The sequence below is a fragment of the Rhincodon typus genome, chromosome 5 (genome assembly GCF_021869965.1).
Source record: "Rhincodon typus isolate 14 chromosome 5, sRhiTyp1.1, whole genome shotgun sequence".
Classification (NCBI taxonomy): Eukaryota; Metazoa; Chordata; class Chondrichthyes; order Orectolobiformes; family Rhincodontidae; genus Rhincodon; species Rhincodon typus.
Window position 1 is genome coordinate 61,067,565 of NC_063336.1, and position 25,635 is coordinate 61,093,199.

Sequence of the window (25,635 nt, forward strand, 5' to 3'; positions counted from 1 at the left end):
GGGCCCATTTCTGAAGAAGGGTCTAGGCCCGAAACGTCAGCCTTCCTGCTCCTCTGATGCTGCTTGGCCTGCTGTGTTCATGCAGCTCTACACCTTGTTATCTCAGTAAAATTCCTGGTCTGAGTCAAATTGGAAGATCTCACTTTAGCTGACGGAATGTGCAATTAATTGAAAGAAATTGGTACAATGAGGTTAGGTTGGACAGGATACCTTGTCATCATTATTCAGCCATTCCTGATAAAAAAAAATGCACACACATGGAAAAGCCTGTTCTTCAATTGAATAGTCTTTGGTATTTGATAATTAGGTTCATACTGAAGGTACCATTATATCGAAAGCCCCAACACAGCACAAATCAGGACCTACATAAGAAAAGGGGTAAAGAAATGATTTCCAAAAATAAAAGTAATAATTATCATGAACAATTTTACCTATCCCTTTACAGTGCACTGTGAAGTAAGTGAGTGGACTGCATGGGGTCCCTGCACAAAACAAGGGAAGACATGTGGTTTCCGGAGAGGCAATGAGTCAAGGAAGCGAGATATTGTGCAGTTTCCTTCGGCACAAGGCAATGCCTGTCCAAAAATCACAGAGACAAGAAAATGTATTGTGCAGAGAAAACGGTGCCCAGCAGGAGAAAAAGGTAAGAATATCTCTACATGGCTCCCAAAGAGGGATAGTGGGCTACTGAAATAACTAACTCCATAATCTTACAATATTATAGCAACAAATGTCTGAAATAATTAAGTCGCTGATACGTGGTACCAATGCTATTGGCAGTGATTATTGTCAGGATTGCACACAGCACCACCTCATACTTAACTAGGAAAGTAACCCTCACTTTTTAATTTGAGTAACTTGTAATTATTACACTTTTAAATTTAATACAATGCTTTCTGCACATTTGTTGATGAAAGACCATATGATCTCAGGCTTATGGCAAACATTTGTGCAATGTTACACAAAGTATGGATCCTGTAGAAGTAGTCTTTACAGGATCTGAAGTGACTATAAAAAGCTCCAGCAACTAACAAATTGCTAGCTACTAGCAATCAACAACACATGTTACATCGATGCACTGGGAACAAACTGTTTAGCAGAAGCAGTCTACTTACATTGTGCTTCTGTGAATAACCATAAACTACTTTGCTTTATTCAGTTAATTCAGGGTGGTGTTGTTACATTCTGTGTCTTATTTTTTTCTGCAAATAAGACTTGGGCCAGCAATTGAAAGGTGGTTTTCTGGGAATAGATGCAAAAGGGAACATCCGAGTATACTTTCTAAGCAGGAGATACATTGTTACCTGACTTCCATTTTTGGGGTGTGGTATTACAAAATTTGGAAAGTTTTTTTATTAGCTAATGGCCTATAATATAGGGGAGGCAATGGCCTAATGGTATTATCGCTAAGACTGTTAATCTAGAGACCCAGATAACGTTCTGAGAACCCAGGTTCAAATCCCAAAGCAGATAGTGGAATTTGAATTCAATTAAAAAAAACCTGAAATTAAGAGTCTAATGATGACCATGAATCCATTGCCAATTTTCAGAAAAACCCATCTGGTTCAAAAATGTCCTTTAGGAAAGGAAACTGCCATCCTCACCTGGTCTGGTCTACATGAGATTCCTGACGCACAGCAATAAGGTTGACTCTTATCTGCCCTCTGGGAAATTGGAGATGGCCAACAAATGCTGCCTAGCCAGTGACACCCTCACCCCACAATTGAATAAAGAAAGAAAAATCATCTTGCTAACAATCTGTGTACAGGAAGATATGTCTGAGGCACACCTAATATCATTATTTGCATAAGACAAGCAGCTCTTTGGCAAAATGAATTTCAAATTTGAGCCATTGCATGGTTGGTGCTGTCCTTGATTAGGCCCTAGGAGGAGTAAACCAAGTTCCATATTCAGATTAATATTGTTACAAAAGTATGGTGGCAATCTCAAGGACCTCTGATCAGGCAGTATGTCGTCTTGATTATATTGATCAGTGGATCCAGCACCAACAGCATTCGGGCCAACTCAGTTTCGGAAAGGGGACCTGAAACTGGCAACACATTCCTTTGCACAATTGAAAATATAACCAGCTTTTATGTTACTTTGATACAGAACAAACTGTGTAATGCAAGCTTTGCTACTGTAGTTAAATATGAAATGTTTTAAAGAAAGTTGTACAAATGGATAATCCTTTAATGCTGGTAATCTATTTACATTTATGGCTCCAATGTTTATGGGAAGCTACGTCTACAGCAAGAATACTTTGAACTACTGAGACAGTGGAGTTGGTGTCAAATTTATTGGTGGGATCTCATTTATAAAACTTTTTATTTCATTTCCTGCCCCAGCAGAATCTGTAAGACTGGAAAGCTGCCTACTGGGAAGGAATGCGCTTGGAAATAGTTGCTGACAATTCGAGAATGTCACGGAGTGCTGGAGATGCTCAGATTGTGGCAGAGAAAGCAGAGGTGTGGGCTGTGGAGAATATGGGATGGGAAGGGGATGGGAGAATCTGGGTGGGAATCAGCATTCATAGGAAGGGAGAGAATTCAGGAGAGGAGATCATTAAGGAGGAGTGAGATCACAGGAAGGGAGGGATTGCGGAGAAGAAGAGAGATTATGGGAAAGGAGACAGCAGGAAGGGAGAAACCAAGGGGAGGGAGAGATCACAGTGCAGGAAAGACTATGGAGGAAGGAGAAACTTCAGGAGTGAGAGATCACAGAGAGTGAGAGATTGTGATGAGAGAGAACATGGGAAGAGAGACTGTCAGGGGAAGAGGCTAGGGGTAGGGACATCACTTGATAACTTTAATATCTGGAAATATATTCATCACTAGCTTGAAGGTACTCGATAATTCAGCTTAAGCTGCTCTTTGGGTAGAGAATTCCAAACCTAAATAGCTTGCCTCTTGTTCTGAGACATTTTTGCCTGGTTTTGGATCATCCAACCAGCGAACAACCTTTCCACACCTACCCCATTGAGCCCTGTAAGAATTTAGTATGTTTCAATGAATGGGAGAGATCAGAGGGAGGGAGAGAAAGGAGGCAGAGTAGTACCACAGGGAGGAAGGGATCGCAAGGTGGGAGAGATCATGGGGAAAGAGAGATCACTGCGAGGGGAAGATTACATGGAGAGAAAGATCCCAGGCAGGAGGAGACTGTCAGGAACACCTTGGGTATAGGGAACCATGGAGAAGGAAAGATCACTTGGAGGGAGAGACCATGAGGAAGGAGTGATTGAGGAGAGGGAGAAATCATGGAGTGGAAAGACCACAGTAAGAAATGAATTGCCAGACATATCAAGAAAGTGAGAAATTGTAGGAACAGAGATTGAGGAAGAGATTCTGGCAAGTAGTTTTCTTGAGGGGACTTTGTAAGCTGTCCTGTTTCTCTTGGCCCACAGGCAGTGCCAATAAAGCACTTTTTTGCTGGATCTGATAGTTTCAGCCTTGTATTAGCTGCTGAGCTTCCAGACCCTCCAGGAAATCTAGCCTCCAGCTGCTAAAGTCAAATAGTTCTCAAGATCTGAGTAATAGAGGTCTAATCTGAATATTACAATCACTGAACTAACATCCAGGGTGACTTGCTCAGACCATACCCAACATGTGTGTCTTATTGGGAGAAGGAAGGTAGTTTAAAATTTCCCCGTAAACAAAAAAAAACTGTGGATGCTGGAAATCAGAAATAAAAACAGAAATTGCTGGAAAAACTCAACAGGCCTGGCAGCATCTGTGGAGAGAGCAGAGTTAATGTTTCAGGTCCAGTGACCCTTCGTAAGAACTGTAGCCAAACAATAGCCCGCAGTGCACTACTAGAATCTGTGCAGTTCTAATTCACTGGAATTGTACTAAGGCTTTATTATATGCATTAAATAGTGGTTGCCGGGGCTGATTTTGATGCAGACCATATTAAGCCACATCTTGTGCTGGAATCACATAAAAAATGAATGCTGCCCGAGGTGGCAAAGCAAGGGAATTCTTAACTTGTAAATGTTGTTAATATGAATAAAGGAAGTCTGAGCATGTACATAAAAGCAAAACAATGGTTCTTGTGATTCCTATCTCTGGGACCAAAGGTCTGAAGTCTAGTCTCAACAGGCCAATCATAATATGTATCATAATATGTCTGAACAGATTGATTAAAATAACTAAAGCAGAATAAACAAAATAACTGTAAAAGCAAAATACAGCAAATGCTGGAAAATTGCAACAAAATGTTCAGAAGAAGAGTCAAATCGACTGGAAAGGTTAACTTCATTCATCTCTTCACAGATGCTGCCAAACTTGCTGAGTTTTTGAGTGTGTAGCTGATGACTATTAAATATATAAATTCAGGAATGAGCGAGAAAAATCTAGATATTCTGAATTAAATGCATAAAATGAGAACACAGTTTTTTCATACTGTAACATGAGAAACTTGCTGTATATTTCAGATCTTTAGTTTTCTTTAGCTCGCAATCTAAACAAAATTGATTCAAAAACATTTAGTCATATATTTCTTTGTAGTCAGGGTTAAATTTGTGTCAAAGGTTTACTAGTTCCAAGAACTGAAGAATACATATGCCTACACATTTGTTCCTCTCATGTTAATATTTACTTTGTAAAATAATCATGAAACTTCTATCAATGAGAAGCCAACTTTTAAATAATAATTTTGTGTTCTCAATTTGAAATATCCTGTGAAATTTATTGCTTCTATGGCACGGGAAATAATCAATTTTATGGGACTGTTCTCTTTGGAAAAGAGGTTGATGGCCATTTGATAGAAGTGCTCATGAAAAATCAGAAGTGGTCAAAACAGAGTAGACAGAAAGATACTGTTCCCATTGCTGGAAGGATCAAGAACCAAAAGGCAAACATTTAAGTTGATTGGCAAAAGAGGTAATGGCTATGTAAGAGAAATTGTTTTTTAGACAAGGAATGATGGGAGGTGGAACACACTACCGGAGAGTGAGGGAGGTTCAACTGTGGATTTCCAAAGAAACTAGGATTATTATCCGAGGTGAAAAAAATCGCAGGGCTATGGGGAAAAGGCAGGAGTGTGATGGATTCAGGTCAATTTCACTTTCAGTGAGTCAGCAGAGTTGTGCAAGGCTGAAATGGCCTCCTTCAGTGTTAAACAATTCTATGATTTCATTCTTCTATGAAACAGTGATCGTCCTGAATTCAGACCTGACCATGCCTGCCTGTTCAAACTTACCTGCTGCAGTAAAGTCAATTGAAGGTTTCTAGTTTTCCTGAAAACATCAGGATGCTGCTAGTGTTCTTGTCTGTTCCTAATTACTGCAGAGGCTTTAGAGATGTAGGCTTTAAAATTTCTCAGGTTGTGACAGTTACGATCAATAATGATCTCCAGTGTTGGCTCTGATGAGTTTGTGCCATCATCCGGAGGGGACTCAATTTGAATGGATCAAGTTTGCATACTTCAGCTATGCCTCTGGTGTTCACTGCTCCATGCCTGTTGGACACTCTGCTGTCCGTGAGAGAGGTGAAAGAGTGGAGAGTGGATCTGAGATAGATTCCAAAGCATAATGTTCTCAGCCCATCAGATCACTTGAGAAAATTTGAGGCCTATGTTTCTTAACATTCACATAATCTAAGGCTCCAGTGCAGTGCTGAGTGAGTATTGGAATGCTGTCTTTTGGTGGAGATGTTCAACAAAGCCCAAACTTTCTTCTCAGGTGAAAGTAAAGATCCCACAGATCTATTTTCAGAAAGAGAAGGAGAGTTATTCCTTCTGAATGAATGAATGATTTTATTTTCATGCGTATTTTACAGAGAGAAAAACAGTAAAATACAATGAAAAGCTTTCCCACTGTCGCCATGATCCAGTACCATTTTGAATAGTTTTAAAAATAAGAAAACAAAAGATGTAGCTTAAAGAGGCCATCAGTCCTGAGCCAGCTCATCATCAATGCCTGTTGTTCTGGCCAGTATTGATTTTGGATTCAACATCATGAAAAAGAAACAGACCAGTTGAATATTTTATAACAGAAATCTTTACAGAGTTAAAACTCATTTCCAGGAGTATAAAACATATTGTTCACAGTACTTTAAAATATCTATTTTATGCCCTAGCTCTGGCTTCCTGCTCTTGTACAGTTTTGTTCATGTTTCTCTTGAGTCCACATTCAGGATTAACCAATCTTCAAGCAGCGTGAACATCAATATAAAGAGACACACAGAAGGAACCACAAAACAATCAAATAATACATCTTTTCCCCTTGCAAAACAAAATTAAACCAGCTTAATCAATAAATGTGTCCATCTTCTTCAAGTACAGAAATGATAAGACGTAAAAAAATTCTCCGATGATTACATTGATTCTACAAATTTCACTTTATGGTTCTGTGTGATCAACTTGATGAGACAAATGATCAACGTCATAGCTGCTCATCAGAAAAGGAAATAATATCTTTATAATCACAGTACTCAAAATATCAGAGATAGTAAGAACTGCAGATACTGGAGTCAGAAATAACACAGTGTGGAGCTGGAGGAACACAGCAGGCCGGGCAACATCAGAGGAGCAGGAAAGCTGATGTTTCGGGTCAGGACCCTTTTACTGATTCTTCAGAATCAGTATATTGTACTCAAAATATCATGGTCTATTTGCCATCAAGATTTTTCCATTCCACTTTGTGTTGTCATTTAACAGAGAAGCGTTGGTACTGGACAAACACTTGATCTAATTTGGCCCACACAGAGATGATGCAAGTTTGTTGTCATGATTTGGTTGCTTGACGCAAACCCAACTTCAAATCATGATTCCTTTGCTCCTGCTCACTTATCAAAGTTCACTTTTGCTTTACCTTGTCAATTGGTGAGTTCACCTGCTTCTACTCTGACAGTTTTGTTGAATGGTGATGACACCTTAAGAATAGTTTGCGGCATGCAAAAACAGTAACCTGTCATGCATTTGGCTGATGAATTTCCAACTAGAGAGTATGGGGTAGATTGTTATTTGCAAAGTAGGATATGATTGTTTCTTCAAATATTTTCCCCTCTGACATACTGGCTCTCAGACTCTCCTCTACCTCTCTGTTGAATCATTCGACTCCACCATTCAATTGCAGGTTGTATTCCAACAATGTTGAGGTCTGTAGCTTGCTAAGAACTCCATGAACCACTGGAAACAAACTGCTGTTCTTTGTCAGTGATAATCATCTCTGACAGCCACCATTTTGTTAACAGCTTGTCTAGAATATCAATGACCAAAGTGATGGCTATAGAATTTGTTGTAATGACTTCCAAACCTTTGCTCTGTAGATCATGAACAACAACAACAAAAAATGATTTCTAAGGGCTGCTTGCACTTCTCTAAAATAATGAACTTGGAGTTGTTGCTATGGTTCTGTTGGCCATAGAGTCAGTTGCAGAAGTACGAGAATCAGTTTGACAAGAATTTTCGCTGATTGTACAAGCTAAGCAATTTTTAATAAATTCTTCTATGCAGCTTTCTGTAGCTGGCCACCAAACTATTTCATGGGATACTTGTTTTTGCATTAACATGAACTCAAAGGTCCGTCATGGTCAATACATGTTGTTGCAGCAAATTTTGGAGTAAATGCTCAAGTTGAATGTACAACATTGGTTTCACCAAACAATGCAAGCTCATTGCATATTCTGCTGTAGTACAGGAACAACTCTTCTATTTTGTGAGATAATTGAATTTTTAGCTACTAGTTCACTCTTTGCATTATGCTGTCCATTAGCAATCCTGCCTTCAACTCCTCTGGCATAATAAGATTCAAACTCACGTAAAATCACCATTATCACGTCCTCTTCAATGTTACAATTCATTTTGCTGTGGCTAATGCTGTCTGTGGTAGCATTATGGCTAAACATGTCAGGAACTCGATTGCATGAACTAGTCAGATTCTCAAACTCAAGAGTTATAGTAGTGGAGGTAATCTGACTGTCTGTAAATGGCCAGAGGTTGATGACCAGATCCTGATGGGGCTAACAATGTAGTCAGCACTTGATGGTCAGTGGGAAGAGTGGATTTTCTATCCTAAGGATGCATATGCTGATATTGACAAGTGTAGATGCAGGCTACTGCTTCTGCTTTATTCTAACTTGGATTCATTTTCTGACAATGGATGTGATAAATGATTGATCATTAAGGACTAAATTGAAAAGTAGAACAAAAAGGTAACAATCTCCTGATTATTACCTGAGCGATGAACTATTTGGCACACAGTCAATAAGAGGTAAATGCAAGGCTCAACAATTAGTGTAGGAGAAGTAGGTTACAATTCTACGGAGATTGATACCAATACTGAGGAAGAAGGAAGCAGTTTTGATGGGATGGGCTCCACCTGAATCATACTGGGACCAGACATGGAACCTGGCTAATTGCATAACTATGGCTGTAGAAATGGCTTTAAAATAGATAGTATGGCGGGGCAGGGGTCTTCAGTTGCATAGAAAATTAGGAATCAAAGTTAAAGGAGAAGGTAAGAGTGCAGATTTGTGATGAGGCTGATTGTTACCAGAAAATAAAATGAAAGAACAGAAAATGTGAATGTCAAATTGCACCAAAGAATCATAAAAGAGTAAAGAAATTTGATGGTAGAGTAACCTTAAAAGCTTTGGAGTTGAATGCACAAAGCATTTGGAATAAAATTAATGAGTTTACAGCAAAACAGAGACAAATGGGTCTAATTTGGTGGTGATTACTGAGATTTGGTTACAAGGAGACCAGTTGGGCAATTGTATATCCAAGGGTACTCCATGCTTCAGAGCTGTAGGCAGGAAGGAAAAGGAGGTTGGTGTAGTTTGTTAGCAAAGGAAGAGATAAGTGCTGTAAAAAGAAATGATTTAAGCACTCAAAATCAAGACGTAGAATCAGTCTGGGTAGAAATAAGAAACAGCAAGGGAAAGAAGTTCCTGGTGAGAATAATCTATAGGTCCCCAAACAATAGTTCAGCAGTACGGCCTGCTATAAACGAGGAAATACTGCAAGCTTAGAAGAAAGGTGCAACAAAAACCATGGTTGATTTTAAGATGCATATAGTTTGAAATAATCAAATTGCAAGGGTAGCCTCAAGGGGAAGCTCATTAAACATATTAGAGATTGTTTCTTGGAACAATATGTCATGGAACCAACCAGGGGATCAACTATTCTAGATTTGGTATTTTGTAATGAGATGAGATTAATTAATAATCTCATAGTTAAGGATTCTCTCAGGAAAAGAGGTCATAGCATGCTAGAATTTCAAACTCAGTTTGAAGGTGAGAAGCTTGGGTTCCATACAAATGTTCTGGAGTTAAACAAAGATAATTACATAGGCATAGATAGGCACAAGGACAGATTTGGTTGACTGGACAGGAAGACTAAAAGTTTGGACAGCTGATGAGTAGTGGCAGATGTTTAAGGAGATATTCTACTCCTCCTAACTAGTGTGTTCCAATGAGGAAGAAAGAGTCTAGCATGCTATTAGTTAAAGGTAACATAAAGGCAAAACCTAAGGCACAACATATTTTAAACCATCACAGGTTACTCATTTTGGTCAGAAAACAGAAAGGCAACTTATTATCTAAATGGAGAGAAACTTCAGAGTACTTCGGTGCAGAGGGATCTGAGTGTCCTCCTGCATGAATCACAAAAAATTAGAATGCAAGTATATTAGGTAACAAGGAAGGCAAACGGAAATTTGGCATTTATTGCTAAAAGAATAGAGGATCAAAGGAGGGAAGTATTGCTGCAACTATATAAGACATTGACAAGGCCACACCTGGAATACTAATAGGCTTGGTCCACTTACTTAAGGACAGATGTAGTTGCATTGGAGGCAGCTCAGAGGAAGTTTACTAAATTGATTCCAGAGATGAGGAATTTGTCTTATAAAGACAGATTGAGCAATTTAGGCCTATACTCTCCAGCATTTAGATGAAGGAGAGGAGATCTAATTAAGGTACATAAAATGTTAAATGGGATTGACAAAGTAGACATAGAGCAGATGTTTCCTTTGTGAGGCAATCTAGAATGAGAGGTCATAGTTTTCGGCTAAGGGCAAGTAGATTTAAAACAGAGATGAGAAGGAGTTACATTTCTCAAAGAGTCATGCATGTGTGAAATTCACTGCCCGTGGTAGTGGTATGGTGGATGTCAGGGCATTAAATAAGTTTAGGAAGAGATAGACCCAAGACTTTTTAATTAGGATTAGGTTGAAAGGTTTGCACAAATGTGCAGAAGGATTGAGAAATAGTTGCTTTATTTCTTACATTACAAAATTCATGACACTTGAAAAGTTCTTCATTGGATGTAAATCACGTTGGGAGATCACAAGCTTGTAAAAGGTGGTGTATAAATACCAGTTTTTCTTTCTTCTTTTATTGTACATTGTCAGAAACTGCCAGTTAAGTATTCAATTACACTGAGAGTTTCTAATGAAATGACGGAGATGACGGTGTAATGGTAACGTTATGAGACTGAAATTGCCAGCAGCCCAGCCTAATAATCTGGAAACATGGGCTCATATCACATCATGGCAACTGGTGGAAAATAAATTCAATTAATAAATCTGGAAAGTAAAGCTAGTCTCATGATTTAAAGTTAGTCTCAGTAGCCATAAATCTCAATTCATTCACTAATGTTCTTGAGGGAGATTATAGGAAGGTTGTGATTGCAGTAGAACGGGTGCAAACAAGATTCACCAGGACATTGCCTAGGAAGGAGCATTTCAGCCATGAAGAGAGAATGGATATGCTCAGGTTTTTTTTTCGAGCAGAGAAAGTTGAGGGGGTCCTGATGGAGGGGTATGGATGGGGTGAACAGAAAACAGAAACAGAAATTGCAGGAAAAACTCAGCAGGTCTTGCAGCATCCATAGAGAGAAAGCAGAGTTAAAGTTTTGGGTCCAGTGGATGTAATCCTGGACCTCAGACTGTGCCTGTCTGCCACATTAGGTCGAGGTCAATTTCTTGCTCTGGAAGACCAACAAGTTTCAGGCAGACCAAAGAGTATCTTTTACCAAGTTGATGGTCCTCCAGGTGTAGTCATCTTAGACCTCTGTCTTAGACCTCCAGATGAAGTGGAAGATGGTTCAGGTTGCTGGTGATGCTGACTGCCTGCAATAAGGTCCTCACCTCACCCACTCCTCTCGGGGATGCTGACTGCCTGCAATAAGGTCCTCACCTCACCCACTCCTCTCGGGGATGCTGACTGCCTGCAATAAGGTCCTCATCTCACCCACTCCTCTCCGTGATGCTAACTGTCTACTTCCAGTCCTCACCTTGTCTACTGTTTTCCAATCTTCAGCTGCTTCATCAATGACCTTCCCTCTGAAGTCAGACGTGGGATGTTCACTGATGATTTCACAATGTTCAGCTGTATTTGTGACTCCTTAAGGCACCAAATCAGCCCATATCCACCTGGAGCAGGATGTGATTGATATTTGGGTGTAAGTCACTACACAACTGCCAGGCAATGGCCTTCTCCAACCAGAGAGCTTCTAGCCTCTTGCTTTGATATTCAGTGGCATTAGTGTTGCTGTAAACCCCACTATCAATGCCCTGAAGATTGTCATTGACCAGAAGTGGAACAACAGCAGACAATTACAGATTGAAGTGAAACTACAACAACAGATCAGAGGCTGGGAATTCAATGAGAAGTTACTCACCTCCTAAGTCTCCAAAGCCTGGATGACTGCAGCCCCAAAAAATTTCAAGAACTGAACACCTAGTAGCCCACTTGGTCAGCAACTCAGCCAGCATCTTCCACATTCACTCTGTCCACCACTGATGTAGACTGGCAGCAGTATATACCTAGGCGAAACTTGTTTTAGAAGTTTATACATTCTAGTCATGGTCATGAATTGAACAACTTTAGAGAAGTAAACTTCAGACTTGTCTGAAGCCTAACCTAAGCAAGTAAATCCATCCAGCATTCCTGTAGAATATAAATGTTAAAAGTCTTGAAAAAGAATTAGCTGTGTCTTTCTTCCAGTGCCTGAATGCTTTTAAAATATTCTGTGTATGATGAGCTGCCATAGGAAGCTGTAGTCATTTTAGTTCCTGGAATTCCAGAATTGGTAATCTGCAGTAAATCTTGTTCCAAGCAATCTCAGCAGAATTTATGTGGTTTATTTGAGCCCTTCTGTAAAGATTTTGAACTAAAACCCTTCAAATGATTTCAAGTCTACTACATGCAGAGACAATCTGGTAGCCATGAGTGTGCTGCCACTGCACAATTTCATTGGAAGTGCCGGGTCTCAACAGAAATCACTTTCACAATGAACATAAACTAAGGTGGGTGCATTAAGTCTACTTTACATCAAACATATTTAATTGCATTTGGTTCTAAACTTAAAACTAATCTATAATAAAAGTCTTGACATAAACAAGGTGAATAGAAGTAATCATGCTTTTTTTTAAACTGTATACTCCTTGTTCTAACTTACGAAAAAAGCTAAAGGAACAAGGCTTGCCTGGTCATAGCCAAGTTGCTGCAGAGTAATCTAATACTTTCTGATAAAGATTGCAGATTACTTGCTGCCACAATAAGACTTGACAAATGGGTCCCTGGTTTATATTCCTAGTGCTATGTCAAATACTGCTGGAAAAGGCAGGGAAATCAGCCAAGAACTCTCAAATCTCAAAAGTTGAACATTAAGATAGATCCTATTCAATTGAAGAAGGGATTCATACAATGCAGCAGCCTAGAAAATCAAAATAGAAAGAAATTACAATTTCATTGTACAGGTTTAAAATATTATGAATTAAATAAAACAGCCATTGGCAGAGTTCAACTGAGTTATTTTCCAAAGGTGCAAATGAAAGTTAATAAATCTTGCAGCTGCATTGCCCAGTGTTTAACTTTTTATGGTGTAATTGGCAATGAATTGTAAAAATACTAAGGGGTGTTTTATGTCTGTAATTTAACCTTTCTATGGTGCAGTTCTTGTCTTAAATTTCCCTTCAGTATAAAAGAAAAACATCTGAATTCCCAGGCGAGACCCTCGTCCAGTCAAATTATGACTAGGTCAGAGTGCTTGCAGGCTGAAGTTGGGGTATGTTGGTAGCACTGTGCAGTATCGCAGCTGCAAGTAAAGGTAATGGACACCAGTGTAGTTAATGACCTTTCTCTCATGATTATCCAGCAAGCTGCAGCCTTTTAAAATTAACTCAAAACTAATTACTGTATCCTTTGAGCTGTAGTGTTTATATTTCACATACGCTGAAGGGTCAAAGCTTGAACTCACCAAAAGTGAACTGCATACAATTTAAGCTCAGCATGTCCTCAGGGTTCTGCTGTTTACCTCCTATTATTTTTGTCAGGAATATGCCTTATTAATTTTGGTCTGGAACATTTTGTTTTAAGCATTGAATCTAATTATCTGAATAGACTGGAACAATTCTTAGTAGAATTCTTCTTATGGGGGAAGGAAAGGGGTCAATGTACTAATTCTCTTTTCTTAACATTATATTCTAAACCGTAATCGTGCACGGGGCCTCTTAATCCTTTGCCGTGTTGAAGACTTGCGAGGTCCCTAAAGTTATCCATTACACAATAAGTTTCGGTTTTCTGTGTCTTGGCAAACCAAGCAGAAAGGAAGTTGAGACACGACTAAAATGGCTTCTTTCATACTTGCAAGGGCTGGGGTTCACAAACATGGCAGAATGCTAATATTTTTGTTTCTTAACTTTGTTCCTGAAAAGGATAGTGCAAAGGAATGAAAACCCCTGAAGCAAAACAGTATACATTGAAAAACTCAAGCAATTACCTTTTTAATATACCTATCTAAGCCTTAATGTCAGCAAGAACTCTCTGGATAATAATGTAATATATAGTATGAGGGGCCACAATTCTTGCCTTCATTAACTTTAGGGAAAAAGGACACATGAATAAAAGGTGGCAGAATTTACAAAGAGAGCACTTTGACCACATTTCATGTTTCTCTATGAATTCCCAACGGAGATAAATGGCAGTGGAAAGGAACTAAAAAAAATCATGTCATGCTTGTTAAGGCTAATCATGGTGCACATGCTTAATTACACCACATTGAAGTCTCCTTGACAAGTGCATATTTAACATTTCAAAATTAAAGGTCACAAATACATTCACAGAACAGTACAGAGAGTTTTGTCTCACTATACTGGTGCACTATGCAGCAGCAATTGCTGGATTTCTTTAAGTGGAGGAATGGGAGTGGTTAGAGCAGAAGCAATAACAACTTGGTTAGCATTGACTCAGTGGCAGCACTGTCACCTATGAGTCAGGAGGTTAATAGTTCAGGTGCTGCTGTGTATGATCTACAATGACAATTCAATACAGTGCTGTGAAAGTTCTATACTGTCAAAGGTGTAAAATTTTCACAAGGTCTTCATCTAGCAGCCTATTTTTTTTCTAAAATGATTACTGTATGTGGAAATGTGAAGTAAAAAGTGAAAGTATTGGAAGTAGGAGGTCAGACAACATCCTAAGAGAGATAGACACGTAATGTTTCAAGTCCAATAAAGGGCTGTAAATAGGATAGAAAACAGGAGACATTGAATGACGAGTTATCCAACAGGGATAGTGATGCGGCAGGGTAAAACATGAAGAAATAAAAATTGTGCCTTTGCCCTTTACAGTTTTTGCTTTTTAGTCTTTTTTGCATTCAGTCAGCAGCACACCTGCTCCTGGCATGTATTTTGTTTCTTTGCTTCATTTCCTGCCCTTTGTCCTTGTCTCACAGCCTTTACTGAAAACCTAACACTAACTTCTCCCAGCTCTAATGAAAGCTTATTGGCCTGAAAAGTTAACTCTGTTTCTATCTCCACTGATGCTGCCTGATCTGTCCAGTATAGTTCATTTTCTTTCTTGAGTAGCCCCAATGATTCAGATATTTCGATCAGAGTCAAAAGCCGTTCTTCCCACCCTAATAAAGTTAAAAATTACCCACTTACCTTTGGATGTCTTCTGCGCTGGACATTTCTGGACAGAGAGACTCTAGTTATGAACCTGTACAGGACTTTTCAAATCCAGTAGCGAAGAAGATTCTCCATATAAACCACAGTCCCTTTTGCAGCAGTCAGTGCACATCAAGTAACACAAGTCTTTTCTCCCCATTACCTGTACACCATCTACAAGGCGCGAATTAGAAGTGATATAAAATAAGCTGCACTTGCCTGGATGGTGCATCTCCAACAACACGCAAGAAGCTTGATACCATCCAGGATAAAGCAGCATACAATTAGCACCCCATTCACTAGCTTCAACACTCACTCCCTTCAGCAGTACGTGCCACTAACAAGATGTGCTGCAATAACTCACCAAGGCTCCTTCTTTAGTACCTTCCAAACCTAGAATCTCTGCTACCTAGTAAGACAAGGTCAGCAGCTGCATTGAAACACCATGGCCTGGAAGTTCCCCTTTAAGCCACACACCATCCTGACTTGGGATGACATCATCATTTCTTCATTCTCATCAGGTCAAAATGCTGGAACTCCCATGCTAACATCAGTGTAAATGTGCCCACACCCCAAGGCCTGCAGCACTTCAATAAAGTAGTTCACCATTACCTTCTCAACTAGATCTAGACAGTAAGTGAGTGATACCGTCATTGCATGAACAAAAAAACCTAGTGTAGATGGAGATTTCAAAAGCTTCTGTCATAGTCACCCATAACCTCTGTCTAAAAGAGCTGAATTTTGACTGGGAATACATTCTTTAACATATAATATTTCTTCATGCACCACCTTTATATTGGTTTTAATCAGTTACTTTAAATGTGTGTAGAATTGTTCAAATTTTACACAAATAATTTTTTTGTAAGTACATTCAGTAGCATACTATTAGGGGAAATTAAGCTTTTGAAAGATATAACATCAGCAAGAATAACACCAATTTGTATTTACATAGTTCCTCTTGTGTTGTAAAGCATCCCATGGCACTTTACTTGGACATCACAAAACTGAAAAAAACACTGAGGTGTGAATGGAGATTTTAGATTAGATGATGAAAGTTTATTCAAAAAGGTAACGTTTAAGGAATGTCTTAAAGGAGGAAAGAGACTTGAACAGCTGGAGAGAGAATTCTAGAGCTTAAGACATTGATAGCTGAAGGAATGGTGGAACAATTAAAACTAGGGATGTTCAAGAGGCTAGAAATAGAGGAGTACAGATATCCTGGAGGATTGTAGAGCCAGAAGAGATTATAGAGCTAGGGAGGGTGATACAATGGAAAGATTTGAAAACAAAGATAAGAAATTTAAGATCATGCTGGTACTTAGCCAGATATAATATTAGACGGCGAGCATAAAGGTAACATGGAAGAGAACTTGCAGCCATCTAAGATACAGACAGGAGATTTTCGACGAGCTGAAGTTTACAGGTGGGCTGGGGGAGAAGGGAAATGTGCAAGACCAGTTATGAGAGCATTGAAATATTCAAATCTGGAGGTAACAAATACCATGATTGACAATTTCGGCAGCAGATGAGCTAAGGTAGAGATGGGAATAAATGAAGTTACATAAATGAAAATTGTGAGTCTTAATGTGACATAAATGTGTGGTTGAAAGCTCAATTCAAGATCAAGTAGGGTGCTAAGATTGTGAACAGTCAGGTTCAACTTGAGGTTGCCATGCAGAGGGATTGAAGTTGCTGGTGCAGCAGCAAAGTATATGAAAGGGACCAAACACAATGGCTTCAGTCTTCCCAATATTTAAGTGGAGGAAATTCTGTTCATCTTGTACTGGATGTCAGATGAATAGATGATGATTTGAAAATGGATGTGTTGAGAGAGGTGGTACTGAGGTAAGGTTGGGTGTCATTGTAATACATGTAGAAATTTATGTTATTGAAGGCTGTATGTAGATGATATTTAGGACGTATCCATGAGGGATACCAGAGATAACTCTGTGGGAATGGGAAGTGAAGCTATTAATATTTAAGAACAGAATCAGTTGGATGATTGTGAAGAGAATGTGGAGGAGGAATACGTGGTAACTGTGAAAAAGGCTGCAGATAGGTTGAGAAGGATGAGGAGGGATAGTTTAGCAATATCATAATCACATGGGTTGTGACTTTAGCAACAAACCATTTTGCTACATTGGCAGTGTGGAAATCTGTTGTAGAGACTCAAATTTTGAGTTCTAGGAAAGATGGTAACATTTTGAGAGACAGTAGTATATTTAAGGCTTTGGAGAGGAAAGGGAGTTTGTAATACAGTGGTAGTTTACAAGGATGGATTTGTCAATTTTTTTTAAGGAAGACATGATTATGACAGATTTGAAGGAGATTGAAGGACGGAACCTGAGGGGATAGAACATTTAACAACATCAACAAACATGGGAGCCGAGAAGATAAGGTAGTAATCAGTAGTTTAATAGGGATAGGACTTAGAGAACAGGAAGTGATTCTAATGGAAAAGATGAGATACAAGAGGGCACGTGGGAATACAGAAAAGCCAACATTGTCAGTGCCTTGACTTGGGACTTAGAGGACGTTCAATCAGTTTGGATAAGGAAGGAGAGAAAGTAGAAGAGTTGATTGGATAATCTCAAACTTAGTGGCAGAGAAATCCATGAGCCTTTCATTGGGGTGAAGATGGAGAAAACAAGGCAGAAAGGTTTAAGAAGACCCCTGCAGTAGAGAAAAGAAATCAGATGTTACCTTTACATTCCAGCATACCAGAACAGTTATGACAGTTTTAGCAGGACATAATAGTGACTTATGTGCTCCAGTGCTGAACCAATTGCCGGTACCTTGGATGTAAGAGAGTGGAGATAAGGGCCATAGTGTGGGAAAGGCCAGGGTGCAAAAGAAAGAGATTAATGGTACTAGTGGGTGTCTAGGGCATCGAGCCTGGAGATGAGGGTGCAATTGAGCAAATAAGTCACTCCAGAAATGTAATAAACAGAAGGTCAAAGATTAAACAGGTGGAATTTTAGAGTGCTGTTGCAAGTGAATTGGGAGCATATTTTCCAGGTGCAGATACAGAATAAAGTAGGATTTAGAGACAGAAACAGATTGTGAGTGGTTAATGATGCTAGGAACTGATCAAAGATGGCCTTATCTGCATTCCATTCAATAGGACCCAAAAGACCTCTTGAAATGACATGGTGCGGGGCATGGCCATAAAAACAGGTTGGGGAGTTTACAAGGAGGTTGAGATAAAGGGAGGACAGAGACAGTGAACTCAGAGGAGACATAACATGATTAATTGATGCAGAGTTGAAATCATCTCAGATGAGAAGTCACTCAGTGCAAAGGCTGAGGGAAAGAATAGGGAAGATAGCTTCTTGAGAAAATTGGCATGGGCTGATATTCAGGAGAAGTGCTCTTACTTTGACTTTTTAAAATGAGACATTGGACCTGTCAGATGGATACACTTATTCCAAAGAAGAACAAAAGGAGTTTTGCCTGTTGTCAGTACCAATTACTCAGATTGCCTGGTCATTATCACATTGTGTGACTTTGCTGTAAGTTAACTGGCTGCCATGTCTCCTATATTAAACTATTACCATAGTAACTCTACTTCACAGTATCACATTAGCTATGATGTGTTTTGAAACATTCTGAATTTGTTTAAAATGTTCTATAAATGCAAGTAGTTCTTTCTCTCTTGGTCTGTTTAACCAGTCAAAAGGCATTGGAGTACATTATCTCAAGTATATCTTAAACGCCCATTCTCTCAGTGTAACAACACCAAAGTAACAATAAGTGAGTTTTAGACATTTGTAAGAGATCAATAGGTATTTGATGATTTTCTTGACAACAAGAAGGGATCATCACTGCTAATGCATCATGATTGGCTTATATTACAAAATCATGAATCATATGAAATATAAGTTTCATTGTGTTTGATCCCAAGGCTTTGTAATAGGCTCTAATACATCAGAAAAGTAAACCTATCATTTTATTTTGATAGAAGACTAAATTATAATCCCTGGTGCTGAGCTAGATTTTCTCCACGAGTGAAGTAAGATTTTCAGTACGTGCTAACAAAGCAAACTAAAAACTAATGCAATTGTATGGATCATATAAGCACAAGTTTTGCTGGTAGTGATGGCAAAACTGATTGTTCACCATCACTATTATGTTCAAACTGATAACAAGTTCAAGAACTTGCACATGCATGCTTGGCGGTCAGATAGGTCACTTAGTTGAACAGCTGATTTGCAATGTGGAATGATACCAACTCAGCTCTTCTTTTCAACCTCTCCCCTTGCCTGAGGTGTAATGACCTCAGGCTAAGCTGAGACCAGCAGTCTCTCTGTAATGAGAGAGAAGCACTATGGTCTGGTTGGACTGTGGTGAACTTACATGCACAGAATAACACAAAATGCAGAAGTTCTGAAATGTCATTGAGCTTGCATCCCTTCCAAAGAAGCACTTAGAAAGTCCCACAAACTGCAATCTACTTTACAAACATGAATTAACAAGAACTTCCATTCTAACACAGGTCAAGAATCCTTCATCTGAAAACATTGGGACCAGCTGTTTTTTTGTGTAAAGGATATTTTCAGATGGGTCCAAAGACATATTGGTCCATTCGGGCCCTTTTCACTTTCAGGTTTATTCAGGTCCATTTGAGCCAAGCAAAGTTTTTTTCCAAATGGCCAGAATGTAGCGCATCTTCAGGTTTGTTTAGATCTGGTTGGATCCATTTTTGAAAAAACCTTCAGTTTTTAGGTCTTTTTCATTTTTGAATGTGCAGATAAGTGATCTACAAGCTGTTACATCCTACTGAATGAGGTGTAACTAAGGTTTTGTGATTTACTCAGGTCATATTCCCTGATTCACCTTCATAATTACCTTCACTGCCCTTTAAAATCTCATTTTATGTTTCTCAAGTGTTAGTTTTCTCTATTATAAAATATTCACATTTTGTTTCTTTTTAAAGTAAGTCTTCATATTTTTAAATAGTTTCTTTCTTAATTAATCATAATAATTAAATTTGCCATCTGAAAATATAAATTAACATTAGAGAATTCAGTGGTTTCAATTTCCTGGCTTGCTGTGTCTGAGTTTTTCCAATATGATTGGATGTTTACCCACTTATTGAGATCAACACAGCCCAGGTTTGGCACCAGATTTAAAATGCCATCAGAAAAGGAGAAAACCACACCACATAGATAGCTACATCTTTGTAGACAGCTGTATTTGTGGTCAACAGTGAGTATCTTACTTTGTGCTAATCACAAAATCTAGACCATGGAGTTCAGAGAACTCAGCCATTCACTCTCACCCCCTGAAGTACATAAAGGAAGATTATATGTAATTAGGACCAGAGTGACCATCTAAAGTTCAGTTAAAGTTACAGCAATGTATAAAGCTTAGCATCACCAACATTGTAATCCAGGTATAATAGGGGTCCATCAACATTATTAGTTGACTTATTCAGAGCACTTGTAAGTATGTTGATTGCTAGTGATCTGTAATTATTGTGACAATCACCGCACATTCATTATCAAAAACCCTATGTCTTTTACTCAAAAATTCTCCCTCCCTCATCTAACTGTAGGTTTTATTTAACTGCTTCTTCTCTTGTGTTGCTGTCTTGTGAGCTATGTAGTCATTTCTCTGAAATACTCACACAACTGAGAGTTTAGATTTTCACAGTCTTTTAATAATCTGCAGAGTTTTAACTTAACATTTCTACCATTGAAGTTTCAGAAACAAAACTCTTTCACTGAGGTGACTTATTCGTTTAATGCTCTGAATAATCTGATTTTCTAGGAGAGATGATACTTGCTTCTGACCTCCTCCTCCCCCATTCAATCTTCTTCAGCCTGAACCCAAAGGTTTTTCAAATAATTAAAAACAAACTTTTCTACCTTGGATTCTGTTAAGGCTAGTGCCTTAATGCTTTCTCTCCCATGTCGTAAACCAACACAGTAACAATAAATATCCGTTAACACTCCAGGGATTCTTGCTGTTGCTTGCTCACTAACTCATACTGGCTTTAAAATCATAGTTCAGGAAAGACTAATCTACATAATTTTTAAACGTCTTCACAAAAATAAAGCAACACTCATATGCTGCTAATTTGAAATCCAAACTCTATAAAAAATGAGAATTTTATATAGATAAATCATATACTTGTCCTCACAAATACCAGAAAATTCCCAAGTACTTTGCAGTCCATGAAGTGTTTTAAAAATCTAGTAACTATTTTAAAGTTGCCAATTATTCAAATTTCTACAATCACTTTTTAAAAAATATCTTGAACCAAGATGCAATGCCTGTCAATTTTTTAAATTATTAAAACGCATATGGATAATGCCGAATTAAACTTGTGACCTGTAACAACAAACTTAAATCTTAGTGATGCCCTCAAGCCAAGGGTCATGTAGCATTGTCACTACTATTACAGTATGGCCACGTGGACCATTTCCATTATTAATGCTGACATGGGAAATAATAACAGAAACATAAAAATAATGATAGAATGCATTAACTTGAGATTTTTGTTTTGTTTGTTAGTCCAATTATCTCCAGTCTTTAACATGAAGCCAAAACTTAGTCTTGTTATTCCTTGTATATTAATCAATTGTTAGGAAAGTTAGAAAACTAATTCTTCATGAGAATAATTGGTGTTGGAAAAGCAAATAAATGAAATAGAATCCAGTTAGCTGGCTTATAAAAATATGTTCTTTTGTTTGGAATTATACTTTGCTGAATAATAAGATATAATGCAAGTAAATGAGAATCTTACATTGCCTATGTGTGCATGAAGTAAGCTTGTAAGTATCCAGATTTCACATTACCTTGATGTGATGCTAGTAATAGAACCAAGAATGCTTGCTAATACTCATAATCCAAGAACTATAATTAATAGGACTTAGAACATTTGCTGCAGTATATCATCAAAATTGAACTGTGAAAGCAATTGGGATTAAAAAGCAAGGCTTCAGGATGTAGAGGTCATGATTAAAAGTGTGGAAGGATTTCTGTGAATAAGGAACAAAATTCTTCAACAGAAATACTTCTAATTGCACAGACTAGGATTGTGCAGATATTAAAGACATTTATCTTCGAATTACTCCATAGTGATAACTGTGGACTCTACGTATATTCCAACATGATACTTAAGTTACAAAGAAGCTGGATAGAGGATCAGTAGCAAAGTTATTCTATTGTATAAGATGCTTTGTTCAAATTTCCAAAGATTCCAAAGATTTTACATTATTCACAGAAATTGGACATATAACCTGGTTTTTAATTCAATCTGGTACCTACACTGCAGCCTAGATTTTTCCATCAACATTAACTAATTTATTTAATTCGAGAGAGTGCAGCAAAGGTTTACCAGGCTGTTTCAGGGGATGGCGGGTCTGATGTATGAGGAGAGATTGACTAAATTGGGACTGTTTTCACTAGAGTTCAGATGAATGAGGGGGGAATCTCATAGACACTTATAAAATTTTAATAGGACTGGACAGGGTAGATACAGGGAGGATGTTCCCAATGGTGTCCAGAACCAGGGGTCACAGTATGAGGATTCGGGGTAGACCATTTAGGATGGAGATGAGGAGACGTTTCTTCACCCAAAGAGTGGTGAGCCTGTGGAATTAGTTAACACAGGAAGCAGTTGATGCCGAAACATTGAATGTATTCAGAAGATGACTAGATATAGCACTTGGGGCGAATGGGATCAAAGATTATGGGGAGAAAGCAGGATTAGGATATTAAGTTGGACAATCAGCTATGATCCTGAAGAATGGTGGAGCAGGCTCGAAGGGCTGAATGGCCTCTTCCTGTCCTATCTTCTATGTTTTTATGTAATTCAATTCACCCTGACACTAAAATAATATCAATTTCAAAGCCTAAGTTATGGGTGAAATTTTCCCCTCAGTCGAAATGGTGAAGAGGGCAAACAATTGGATGAATTGGCCCTCGAGACATACCTGCCCTTCTCGTTACCTCAGCAATTAAGCGTGGCGTGAGAAAGTTCATTGGGAACTTAATTTGTCAGCTGTTAGATCCTTAAATAGACAATTAATTGCCACTCAAGGGTCTCAGCTTGCCACCAGCTTAATGATCTGCCTTCCCGTCAAGCAAGAAAGTGACTGGACTAGGAAACCAGACTGATCTGCTTGCTGCATTGGGGGCATGGTGGGATGCTGCATTTGCCATAGTATGGGTTCAAGGGGCAAGGATGGGTGGCAAGGGATGGCCCACTGAAAGCTAGTCCCCTGCCCTTCCTTATGACCACCCTTGGTCGCCTGTACCTGCATTTCCACCCTATGTTAAGCAAAAAAATGACGTTATTGTCATTGAATACTAGGCGGAACTGTTGTTCTTTAGAACCCAGAAGCTTTCCAGTCTCTGATTGGCTGCTAGCTTCTGAGTGATGGGACCCCACTGTTGAGACCTGAGATTGACCAAGAAGCACTGAACAAACTGTTTGAGCTTGATCCAGAGAACTTTCTCAATGATGTGAGTGATGAGTCACACACATCCCACACTTGGCTTACAATTTGGTGAATCATGGCCTGAGCAGCATTTGATAAGTTGAGAAAGAGGTCATTAGCTCTACATTGAGGAAATTTTTAAATCTTTCACAGTATCATCACTGATAGTTTCCATTTTTACATCCCTGCTCTCCTCCATCGCCTGAAGCTGCCATCAACCCATTGACAACTTAGCCTCATGGCCATTCTTCAACTGTGAACAGTACATTCCACAAGGATACTTTACCATCCAGGGTGTAACAGCAGAACCTAATATGCACCTGAGAACCTAATCTTCATCTGAAAATCAGGAGTGGGATATATGTCTCACAACAGGCAAGAAAATATGTCAATAACTGCTGCTGACCTATGACTAACTCAGGATTGATCAGAATCAAACCTAAATTCCTTTCATTACAAATTCCTCGTCACATCATACAATGGTTACTCACTGAGTCATTAGGTGAGTCAGTCTACATTGCTTGAATTACATCAATTTGGCTGGAAAACTGACTTAAGTTCAACTCCACAAGCAAACACTACAGGAAAATTAGAAGGAAGTAAAATATTCATTTCATCCCACATACGTTTATATAAAAGATGTCAGCTTTTTACCCAGCATGACAATATTTCTAATGTGATGTTTATTTTGTTGAGGGAATGCACATTCCCATTCATTATAATTTTATTTTATGCCAGTAGTTCCTCAAGCTTCCAACTGAAAGCTATTTTTATAGTGGCTGATTGCTAAGGTAAACTTATGATATTTTTACAAACGTTCAAAAATAGTGAACGTAACAGTTTGGTAAAAGGCAAAAAGAAACATAGTACAATGTTAACTTGCATGCAGAAGTATTTTCAGAAGATAGGGCCCTTTGTCCGTAACAGGATGTTTGTATTTTGATAAAGTGTCATCTGGATTATTATCTAATTCATCAGGAAAACAGTTTCCTCAACAGATTCTTATTGTGTTGACAAGTTAAAGAAACACAGACTGTAAACTGTTTTAAACTCACCGCTAAATTGGACAGCAGAGCAGTTAGGCTGCCTGCACTGCAATGTTCTATTTATCATGGAACAGAAGTATGTTTTTGCCAAGCTTTTGATTCTTCTTGCTGTATTTCCAAATGTCTGATCCAACTCTATGGGTTACCATTAAATAAAAACTGAAAAAGGATGAAGATTTGGTCTGGCCCATGGGCAGAATTTTCCCCTCTGACGTGGCATGGGAAATGGCAAGTAAGTAGGGAAAATAAGGCGCGAATCAAAAACATCAAAACCTTGATGCCATAAAATAAGTTTCTGATTATCTTCTTAAGATTTAAATAGTGACTTCAGAATCTTGCTATTGAATCTTGCTAACTGATTTATTTCCATGCATGGGCATGTCATTAATAGAACCAGTCCAGCTTATTGTATGCTATTTCTAATTCTCCTCTACTTCCCAGATAAACTAGGCAGTGTAAATTCCTGTTATGTAAGTCAGAGCAAGTAGCTGGTCATTGCAGCTCATCAATTTCTTGTTCTACTTCACACTTCCCTGCATTGAATCCCATCTGCCACCTGTCCTCCCACTCCACCAACTTTTCAATGTCCTTTTGGAGTTCCACATTATCCTCCTCACAGTTTCTAATTCTTCCAATTCAGTGTCATGTGCAAATTAAGGAATTGTCCCCTACATACCAAGATCTTGATCATTATTATATATCAGGAAAAGGGATTGAAGGGAACTGCAGTCAGTCATGCCATGCTGCCACATTCAAGGCACTGCAGGGCATTAGCCAAAGTCAGTCAGGTGCTTAGTCCTACTAGGGTCCAGGGATTCATGTCCTTGGAGTCTGGAGATTAGGACATGTTCAGTCCTGTAGGCCACGTACAGTCAATCTGGAGATGACAGGTAGGTCAGTTGGGATGCTATGGAAATGTATGATGAAAGTATGATAGAAGATGAAAGAGCAGTATGAGGAGAATTGGTGGGGCATCCCCAGTGAATGAATAGGGAGTGCAGAGAGCACAAAGTGTTGGCAGTTTGTGAGGATAAGTTGTACAAGAGCTGTTGAGTGGACATAATGCATGCAATAGTAAAGTTGTATTCTGTGAGCATTGGTGAGAGTTGTGTACAATAGTGGAGTTAAAGTGAAAGGCGACCCTGTGTGTATAATGATTGCATTTATCCTTGTGCAGTGCATAAGATCATTGGCCTCTTCCTGCACTGCTAGGTGTTCCATTTAACCTGAGACACAGCACTGA

The 25,635-nt window shown here is 38.7% G+C and overlaps 1 protein-coding gene across 1 annotated transcript in view; it reads left to right on the forward strand.

The window, feature by feature from the left end:
• Positions 1 to 25,635, forward strand: part of rspo3 (R-spondin 3) — an 81,213-nt gene that overhangs the window by 28,651 nt on the left and 26,927 nt on the right. Inside the window, exon 4 of the mRNA XM_048596973.1 lies at positions 446 to 643. Within this exon, the coding sequence (XP_048452930.1) occupies positions 446 to 643 (198 nt within the window). The remainder of the gene's footprint in view (positions 1 to 445; positions 644 to 25,635) is intronic.